The sequence below is a fragment of the Phalaenopsis equestris genome, unplaced genomic scaffold (genome assembly GCF_001263595.1).
Source record: "Phalaenopsis equestris unplaced genomic scaffold, ASM126359v1 Scaffold000361, whole genome shotgun sequence".
NCBI classification, from domain to species: domain Eukaryota; kingdom Viridiplantae; phylum Streptophyta; class Magnoliopsida; order Asparagales; family Orchidaceae; genus Phalaenopsis; species Phalaenopsis equestris.
Genome location: NW_018164803.1, coordinates 65260 through 76454, shown reverse-complemented (window position 1 = coordinate 76454; position 11195 = coordinate 65260). Strand labels below are relative to the sequence as shown.

General features: G+C 33.6%; 1 protein-coding gene across 1 annotated transcript in view; it reads left to right on the top strand.

Annotated features, from left to right (window-relative positions):
* The first annotated feature begins 3786 nt into the window (after positions 1–3786).
* Positions 3787–11195, top strand: part of LOC110026277 (NHP2-like protein 1) — a 16453-nt gene continuing 9044 nt past the window's right edge. The window contains exons 1-3 of the mRNA XM_020727160.1: positions 3787–3944; positions 4056–4173; positions 4272–4375. Coding sequence (XP_020582819.1) covers positions 3942–3944; positions 4056–4173; positions 4272–4375 — 225 coding nt within the window. The 5' untranslated portion in view covers positions 3787–3941. The remainder of the gene's footprint in view (positions 3945–4055; positions 4174–4271; positions 4376–11195) is intronic.

The window sequence follows — 11195 nt, the reverse complement described above, 5'->3', positions numbered from 1 at the left end:
TTCAGCTGAAGAGGAGTTTGTGGGAGTTTGTGGGATGTGTTGGAAAGCAGGTGGGTTTAGCCTTTTATAAGAAACAGGTAAAGCGAATTACGTAAATAAGAGGAATATTTCCAAGATCTCAAGAGATTCTGCATGAAGCCTTTCAGGCAATTATCTTGGAGGGAAATCTTTAAGGAAGCAAACATTTAATTATAATTAAATATTTTTCATAAAAGATTCTTGTCAAATCAAAATAGTTGACCGAGATCCACTTTCCTCAACATATGTCGTGATAAGGGTCAAGTATGGGAACGAAAAAGGTAGGCTGCAGGCTCGTGAAGGATAAAGGAGGAGGGAGACGTGGGAAAAGATAATATATTTTTTATTTATTATATAATAATAATAATAATAATAATAATAATAATATATTATTTTTATTACCCTTCATACATTTTCGCCCGGATATGTCCTCACTGCAAAATGAATGCGCCCAGGTAAAATTGACGTTCTGGATGCACCGACGCAATTTGTTTCATCGTCTGAGGTCATTCGAACAACCTCGTTAAAGATCGAGTCAAAAAAACGTGTTGAATTTCATTTTCGTCAAAAATTCAACTTGCAATCAATCGTTTCAATAATTTATTTAAGTTTTCAACAAATAACAATGCAGAAGATGCGAATTACATGAACGAAAGCGTCGATCGCTCGAATTGCAAAATTTGTGTGTGCGCGAAGGTGCAAATTGTGCAAAAGACAATCCTATGGCTTAAATGTCCTATGAGGATTCTCATCAGGGTTCTTTTATGTAATCTTTAATCTTTGTATTAAATATTATCGATCACATAAAGAATTGACATAGAGAACAAAGATTTTGTTGAAATGTCTAAGGAGAATGTGGGTACCATTTCTAAGATGCTAAGATAGTCATTAGGGAAGTCATAAGGCTAGATCCTAGTCACTAAAAGAAAGACCCAAAACCCTCACCAAAAGTGAGGTCAACAAATTCCTACAACTACATATTGTTTTTTGATCTATGGATTAGCCAAAATCTTGGTAAGGAGTTCTTGATGATTTTCAAGTTCAAATAAAGTATCCAAAGGAACTCAAGAAAGGACAAGAAATCATGTTATCATTAAAAATTACCTTCCATTATAAATGGCCACATCATTCCACAAACCAAAGAAAAAATACGAATCATGATGCTATAAGAAGGGAGTGATCAACACCTCTATCAGCTAGTATCAAACCATAACTCTTTTTGTATTTTCACTAGCTGACACATGGAGTCTATCATGAAAGAAGACTATTTTAAGTAACCCGTGTCAATGAGGGCAACTCTAAAAATGATCGATCAAAGAACAATATTTTTATAAGAATCATGTATCTAATATAAAGTTTTATTACATTTTAAAGATCACATTAAAGAGTTAATTAATATAAAAAAGGAAAATGAATTTCAATTTTTACTAAATGGGGATGCAATGAAAGAAGGTTCCAAAAGTAGGTCCAGAAGAGAAAAAAGTACCCACTATTATTGAGGCAATAAGAGAAGTAGCATCTCATTGAGTTTGAATTTAAATAATTTTGATTGTTGAGTTGTGAACTCTTACAAAACATCAAGATCTCTAGTTATAAATATGTTTCGATTTATATGCCTTAAAAAATAATATTTTAACGAATAAGAATTCAGACAATGATATTACTATAGTAACTATTTTGATTACTAATTATTAGTTTTGTAGCTATCAAATTGACAAAAGGAGTTTAGCGAATATCATTTTCAAAATTCTTTTTAAAAGAAGAGCTTATGAGTTTCTCGCATTATTCTATGTCTAATTTCCATATTTATAGAAAATAAAGAGAAAATCTAATAATTATTTTAGTGTCAATTACTTGAAAACAATAGAAAGATTATTAATTTAGATTAAGAGAGACCATATACAAGAGAACCATTGAAGTATTACTCTTTTTATTTAGATTATGGGCATGTCAGAAGATTACTGACACTATTGAAATTTTGATGAAGAGTTGATCAAACTTGAAAAAGTTGAAGGAACTCATTCATACCAAACTGAAGAGGAGATAGGGTAAAGTCCCTATTAAGAGTTTAAAAACAGATCTTTTGAAGCTTAAGGGATTCATATAAGTAGAATAGTATATACAATCTTTGAGGGAATAAAAAAGAATCTTCTCATAAGAAATTTGTGAATAAAATTTTCCATGGAGAGGTGAATATAATATTTACTTCAAGAGCACCAATTATAAAAGTATTACCAATTACATTCACAAACGATAAATGACCATCAAATGGGAATCCATATAAGGATTCTATTGTAGTTGATGCAATGAATGTGAATCATTAGATGGAAGCACTCTAATCAACACAAATAGTTTAACGAATATTATTTTTTAAGAGTACTTTTCTAAAGATGAATTTGGGAGCATCTTGCTTGATGCCAATTGTCAGACCTATTTTCATTTTTGGAAGAATAAAGAGAAACTGAAAGAACAATTACAATGCAATCAGCTAAGGGGAAAGAGAAATATAAATTATGTTACCCATCTTTATTATTATTAAATCTGATAACTTATAATCGATGCCTTTCGATTAGTGCCAACCTAGCACTATTAAAGTATTAGGAGTCTCCTTCTCTTTATAGGGCTAGGTGGGTTCTTCAGCCATTGGGCCCCTACCCTTCTTCTCGAAGGATGCTATTCTCTTCCCTCAGCCATAGCCTCTCGAATGGAATCCAACATTTGATTCTTCGGTTTCTAGATCTGCTGGTTAATGTATTGTCTAGTGTACTCTATATTATTAGTGTCTCTATTATGAGGTTTTTTTTTTCTGCTGGATGCTCTTATTCTTGTCTGTGGCATGATCTACTCTCACTGCTCCTTTTAGGATGTTAAATCCCGATTTGTCTGTAAATCACACTTCATGGAATATAGCATAAGAAAGGAGAAAGGGGAGAGAGAGAGATAGAGAGATAGAGGGTGGTAGAGACAAGAGTGAAGAGTATTGGTTAGTAATACTTCATTTCTTATTCGTGATGATCTCCCTATTTATGGGGGAGAATGTACAATATGGTGAGATTATATTGTTGCCTCTGCTTTAATGTGGGGCCGTACAAGGCATTCAAGATATTTTATAGTTATGAGTCTATCACTCTACTTCCATTTGACTAGTTTAGCAGAAATCAAATGACTTCGGCTCGACATGACCAGTTTGATTAGTTGGGCTTAGTCGAAATTGCTAGTCGACTAAGATCGATTTCTTTTGGGTCGACATGTCTAGCTCGGTCGGTTGAGTTGGTCTGGTTGTTGATCACTGATAAAAGATTTGAGAGCTTTTGGATACCTCGGTATGACCGAAAATGTTGATGGGCTAGATCTTTCCTTCGGTCGGCGTTGACTTATATGTCTCTTTGCTCATTTCTGATCGAGCGACTCAAATTAAGATCATTCGGTCTTCTCGTGACCTAGTTAGCTTTGGTCTTGCTTGCTTGGGATCTGACTGATGCATCAAATCCGATTAGTGGGCCTCCTAGTTTTCTGACAATGGGCTCTTCTTTGTCATACTCTCCTTCCTTTGAACTATAGGCTCCTGAGGATCTTACTCGGCGCTCACATATTTTTGATGCACAATAAAAATAAAATTTAGGTATTAGATTTGTAAATACTTTATAATTGTAAATATTTATAATTGTGTGGTGGTAGGAATGATGATGCCCTCAAAATATATAAATGAATGTGTGGTGGTAATGTTCATGCCCTAAAAATACACAAATGAACACATTCTTGGCTCTCAGAATAAATCATGTGAGATGGTGGGTCTCGTTTGGCCCAACGCCAAAAACCTCTCCTGCTATTTCATCTCTTAAGCCGCTCACTTCTTTTCGTCTTCGTTTTCAACATCTCTGGTGCCTTCTTCTCTTGCCGCTAACGTCGAAACAACAAAGAAAATGGTATGGTGCCTTTCCTCTCACCACCCTCCTCTGTTTATTTTTGGCCTTCTCTTAGGTCATTTCTCCGCACTGCAAACCTCTAAACAGAGATACTATTCCCGTGTTTCTCAGACCGAGCAGGTAAACCCCAAGGCTTATCCCTTAGCCGACGCCCAGCTTTCCATCACAATCCTCGATCTCATCCAGCAAGCTGCCAACTATAAGCAACTGAAGAAGGGCGCCAATGAAGGTTTTCGATTAGGAAGTTTTATGCTTTCTTGATATTTCTTGTTTGTTCTTTGTTTATTTGATGCTGAGCTGGCTAATTTGAGCTCTTTTTGTATGCAGCGACCAAAACACTTAACAGGGGAATCTCAGAGTTCGTTGTCATGGCTGCGGACACTGAACCAATCGAAATCCTTCTCCATCTTCCCTTACTGGCAGAGGACAAGGTAACCTAAGTCCTACCCAGATGTCTAGATTATAACGACCATTCATTCTAACTTGGTTAGCCTTGATACCTAACAAAGCAGTTGCGCGCAACAGTATTAGGTCTGCTGTTAAGCTGTCTGTTTCAGTTGTTCGTGCTATGCACGTATAGCTCCAATTTATCATAGGAAGCTGAGGATTTTTTTTTAGCGATTGTTGCCCTCTATGTCCATTCATTATACATTTTTTGTTGTCCATCAAATCTTTATTATACCTATTTAACTCGTTCTTATTTTCAATTTGTTTTTCACCATGCATAAGAAATTGTTCAAGCTTTACCATATTGAAATATGGAAAGCTCATTATTTGAGTTTGTTTTACTTTCTACGCAGGACTTGTGATGCTAAGCTTGCATTCAATGCATATGCAAGTGCAATAGATGCATCTATAGTGATGCAATTTTAGGATTTAGATTTTATGATATTGTGCCTCACCTTTATCAGAAAACTAACCATGGAAAAATGATGTGTGGTGTGGTTTTATTTTTTTAATTTCTTGCTGCTTCAAAGAAATCCATTACAAGTATAAGTCATGTGGATATGTTTACTGTTTTAAAATTGTTATAGAAAAAAGATATTAAGGTTAGATGGGCTGATTGAGTTCTTTATTCTTATTTTGGTTTGTGCCTGTTTCATGCCAATCTGTCATTTTCCCATTGAGGTTAGAAAGCTTCTACTTGATGCAGTATCTGTTAAATGGCTGCTTGGAGAGATTGTTAAGCATGCCAGATTCTAGATATATCATTTTTAAATTTACAGAACTATACATAAACTTGCATATTTTTATGTTATAATTATATTTGATCTCAATTTTATTTTGTAAAAGTTTTCTGCAGTGTTTTCCCTGATGGTTATGAGTTTTTAAATTTCCATTATCGATTGCGTATTATGGTATTTTAGATCATATTTTTCATCTTTAATTTGATGGCCTTTTCTTCAAACCACGAGCAAGTTCCCCACTCGCACAGATATTTGAAAAAAATTAACTTTTATGATTTTCTGTTCACTTCAGTTCTTGTATTCTAAATCGCTTGAATTTTTTTAGGTGTAAGGTTTGCTGCAATATATGAATGCATCAAATTATCTAGTTTTGATACTTTTTTCACATATATTTGGGAGTAAAATTTTTAGGATTGATTTATGAAGGAACTATTTTGGCCATTTTCAAACTTTATTCTATTCAATGTGAGATGTCACATGTAGTTATCATTTACTTACGTAAATGGTACTGATATGTCTGCCAAGAACACCACATTGATAGCTGTGATAACTTTTAGCTTTGATAATAATGTTTTTTACTGTGATTATTCTTTGAATGGAGATTTTGGAGCCTGGTACACAATTTTGTGTCTTATTAATGACTGCAATTGTCTCCTAAACAGTATTTTCCTGTACTCTCATTTTGGTTCCTTGCACTTTATACTTCATGTTCAATTGCTTCTACTGAGAGGAAGCATGCCCTTTAAAGTTAATGATTACTAGTTTCAACTTTTTGTTGCGCAGATCATTGAATCTCAAAGTACACTAAGATAAAATTCATTGCTTGTTGCGTTGTTAGGAGTAATTGGGAAAATACTTTAATTTAATAGTTATTAATTCAATGTTGCTGTTCCAGTTCAGTTTGATTCCCACAAAAAAAATCAAAACAAGTTCATTTTGATTGTTGATCAATGTCATATCTTGTTTTATGGATCTCATATGCAGATAGTTGCTTAGTAGTTTGTCAATACCTTTCCTTGAATTGTTAGACGTTATTTACTGGTTTCGTGATCTATCTCTACTAATTAATCTCAATTGCATGTAAATCCTAATTCCTTTTTCAAGGCTTCTTGTGGGGATTGCCATAAAACTTGTAATGGTCACCACCCGACATCCTCAACCACAATGGCAAATACACATAAATAAATTTTCAATTTGATAATTTCATAAGTCATGGTTGTTAGGGTCTAATGTGAAGAGCTATGAAGCAAGTGTAATTTGCCATATCATTATATCACACAGGTATCCTAGGAATTGATATCATTATTTATTGTGCTAGGAATGATCTTGAAAACCTTTGAAAAGTATTGTCATTGTTTTATTCACCATCCTCATCTAGCATTCTTACCAGCTGTAGATTTATTGCAACATTGGAGTTGGGTTTACATATTATATGTTGCATGGGAAATTAACCAAAGTTTATATAAACATGTTTTCACAATATCTGCTCATGTCTCTTTTTGTGCTTAGCTCGATTATTGGATAAAGTTTAGCTTACTTTGTTTTGTACAATGATAAGATTGAACAGGATTCATAGTAAGAGTTTGAGCTACATAAATTTATACATATTCATTTGCTGTACAGACTATACTATTGAATTTGTTGTTAATCAAACAAATACTATATAATATACTTTAAAATCCTTTAACAACCCATATTTTTTTAAGTTATAAGATGCTTTATTATGATAATCACAAATTACTTTTAATCATTTTTTGAAATTGTGCAAGTTGAGTCACACCTTAACACAAGTTTGAACAGGCACCTCAAATGACCAATGCAAGATGTGCTCTATAAATTTGGTGAGGCGTGTGGCGTGCTATGACTCAAATTTATTAAGCTCCAACTCATTACTCTAGGTTTTTTTTGTTCCTTCTTAAATTCACAATCCTACTTCGCTCAAGCCCGCACTCTGCGTGCAAATATGTGATCTCATCTCTCACAATAATATACTAATCGGTCGTTCCAGTGTTGCCGCCATTGGTGGTGCCATTTGCTTCCATCATTGTCTCCATTGCACGTTACTTTCCACCACATTTTGATCAGTACAATGACCCCCCTAGCCAACGATCTTCCCTCCCACGAAAACATTCTCTATCCCTAGCACTATTGTTGCCCCCATCGCTTATTGCTCCCGTTTCCACAGTCATCTCCTACTTTGGTCGTTGTCGCCATCTCTGTCATCGTTATCTTCTGCTTTTACCATCTCCATGTCTTCTTCCACTGCCTTCCTGTTATGCTCAATCTCCCTTCTCACACCACTGCCACCGTTTGCTGCTTGCGCCGCCCTACAACTTTTGCCCTCTTCTCACAAAATTTTCTTATGCTGTGATTATCTTTATTTTCTCCATTAATTTTTTCTATCTGGTAATAATGTTTATGTGCAAAATATTTTATTTTTTTGAATTTTTATAAATAGTTAAATTTATTTGAACTTTACATCATAATTTTTAGTCAAGGATTTTTGTAAGAAATAGCTAGAGACAAGGAGAAATTCATAAGCCATTGGAAGAACATGATGTGGAGACATAGCATGCACGACGATATTGATGTAATGAGAAGATGTTTGTAATGCAACTAATGTGACAAGTTAGTTAAAGCGGGTGTAACAAGGATGATGAAATACCTCTCTAGCTCATATAAAATGGTAGCACTATACGCTAAAGTGTCAGAAACAATACAAGTGGAGATTCAATCATACATGAATAAGTGGATAATGTCAAAGCATCTTATGCAATGTTAATTTGATATTAGAGTTGATGTTGGCTTTTATTAGTGTGTGCAGTGACAGGGACTCATCATATTTGCCATAAATATTTAGTAGATGTGCAAGAGGTCTTATAGACCACTAAAGAGTGAATGTAGAACATAACAAGGGTCATGGAGAGAAGATAGCTACAACTCAGAGGTTGTCTCTAGAGCCTATTAGAGGCACAAACATGTTTGGATGGATATTGAGAGATTTTTTTTATGAGAATGCGATTACATTCATTACGGCAACCTTACCTTCTTATTTTAATATGATTTGTCCTATGGGTGCTAATGGTTGAGGGTTGAAACTCTTGTCTATGTTTGATTAAGGACATGGGTGTTGAAGGAGTTGAATAATATAGAGAAAGACATAGAGGAGATTAAAAGGACGTGAAGTTGAACTGGAGTAACAATCATATTCGGTGGTTAGTCTGATATAAAAAAATAGAAGTTCGATTAACATTTTAATAGCTAATGTCATACTAAATATTTGATAAATTGAAGGATGCAGACAATATTTTTGCATTGCTTGAGTGATAGAGGATATTGGAAAATATTTGGTGGTCTAAGTTGTGAGAGACAATACTAGTGCTTATAGAGCTGTTGGAAATAAGTTGACGGAGAAGAGAAAGTATCGTTATTGAACACCTTGTGTTGTATACTATATAGTCCTAATTTTAGAGAAGTTTCGTGACGCGCACCATCATAAAAATGCCCTCACAAAAGCAAAGTAATTAGTAAATTCATTTACAATCATTATTGAGTTTTATCATTGAGGAGAAGTTTTAAAGAAAAAAACACCACAACCCATTACAATAACATTTGCTACAACCTATTCGACTTAATAGAGCATGTTGGAAGTTAAGCAATTATGGAATTTTATGTTCACTTTCACTCAATGGCTTAGTTGTACATGGACAAAAAATATTAAGGGAATTTATTTAAATGAAAGCTTTTATTTTAGTATCACATGCAATACCAATCACAATGCTATTGGATTAAGATGAAAATGTTAGTTATGAACTTTATTTACAATGTAATGGTTAAAGCCAATGAATTAATAACCTATAACTTTGGAGGAGTGATGGCGTGCTATAGGGAGATTTTGGATCTCATTGATTGAAGATGAGAGCTTCACCTCCATCGCAATTTGTATACTATTGGATATTTTTTAAACCCCTTAATTTTCAATATATCGAGAAGTCTATCTATTCTGGATGAAATTGGGGCTATATCATTGCATGGATAGATTGATTACTGACCAAACTAAAAGTGCTTAATATGCAACTTATTCCATTTAGTAATAAAGACGGGTTTTTTGGGCTATATCAAGTTAAAAATACTGCTGTAAAATTATATTCATATGTAATTTTTAATATTTAATATTTTATATTTTCATTAAAATAAGCAAGAAGCTTTTAAAATTTTAATTTTAAAGTTATAACTAATTATATCATTCCTTTCCAAATATATTTGCATGATGGATCCAGTTTGGTGATTACACTTTATAGATATAACATTTTACTGTTAAAGTATGATACTTATATTGCTCGTCATTTTGATGTGAGCATAACTGAAGCACATATAATCAAGTTCACACAAAAAGAAAAATTTGTCTGACCACCTTAAGGTGGTATATATAATGTACAATTAAAGATTAAATGATAGAAATATGGAAAAAATGATTTGAAGGACGAGGAGTTCCTCTTATTATGTGAAGATATGCCATTGAATGATGATGATTTATAGATGATGACAAAGCCACATCATCTGAGTCACGAAAAGAAGATTTGAACGTTGATTTTTTTGATAGAGATAGGAACAACTCTAGTATATCAAGTATAAGACAATAATAGATAAAAGGGAAATGTTTTTGGTATCTATAAGTTGACTTATGTTTTAATTAATGTTCTAATTACACAGAAGTGGATCTATCGATAATGAAGTGGATCCATCGATAAAGAAAGTTTCTTCATCATTCAGTCTTCATACCTTTGAACTGGCTGTCATTGTGGTCTAAATGTTTTGATAGTATGACATAATGTGCCAGTTCTTTTTTCAACGAAACCAAACCATAGCATGATTAGAGTTAAACCTCTTTTCTCCCTAGTACGACTTGGTATTCCTATTGCTTCATATTTGTAGCGAGAAGTTTTGAATTTATTTTATGAATGATCTTCAATTCACGTAATCTATGCTCTCAAGACCCCAAAAAGTTTAATATTGTACTACCTGAGAGAACTTGGATGCCACCTAATTTAACACATGTAAGATATTTAACTTGAACATCAATAATTCTATCAATAATGAAAGTTCACTTTCATTGCATCTTTTTGCCCTCACAGTGGCTCACCTTGGTCTACAGATTGTAAGAATAGGACTTGGTGATCCATTCTATGCAATAAAACCAAGCCAAGTCATTTTACTTGCCAAAGGACTTGTACCTGATTAGAGGGCACCCCTTTTCATAGGTCTTGCCTAACCAAAGTGCTTCGGCTTCTTTTCATCACCTACCCCTTCAAGCTTAGTAATCAAATTCATGAAAAATAAAGGATCAATATTTTATAAGCTAAGTGCACTCAACCAATGAAATTTAGTGTCACATAAAATGCTTATAAGAAAGATATAATTGGCACAAGGGGAACAGTGCTTGAAACTCTTGATTAACCATCACATTCATATGCCCAAATTTTCTAGCATTAATATAAACTCATTAAGATATAACTTAATATACATGTTTAACAATTGCAATGTGATAAAAATAGGATAGGCTAATCAATTATGTATAACAACTCTATCTTGAGCTTAACCTTTTATGCTTATTTTCTTTAGATTATTTATCGAGATGTTATCCACTAAATATAATTGAATCATTGAGAGAGTATTTGCATCCATTATTTTTGCTTGTTTAGGGATTTTTGGGTGCCTGAACAATGGAAAAAAAGGATTCATGTAGCTGATCCCATTTGGTGGGATAAAGGCTAGTTGTTGTTGTAGGCATATTTGAGTGCCCTCATTAGTTCCTTCATTAGTTTTTGTCAGACTAACATAGCTTACAAAGCTCTAAACTTATTCAGCCATTAAATTTCTAGATCATATATGTTATTGCCATTATAGTTTTCATTAAGTTTTGATACCAAATGGTAGGAAAAATTGCTTGATCATGCAAAAGTAGCTATTGGGAATTAATTTGATTAGCAAAGTAATAAAAACGAGATTAAGGGCCTGTTTGGCGCAGCTGCAGATTCTCAGCTTTTCAGCTGCAGCAGCGCCG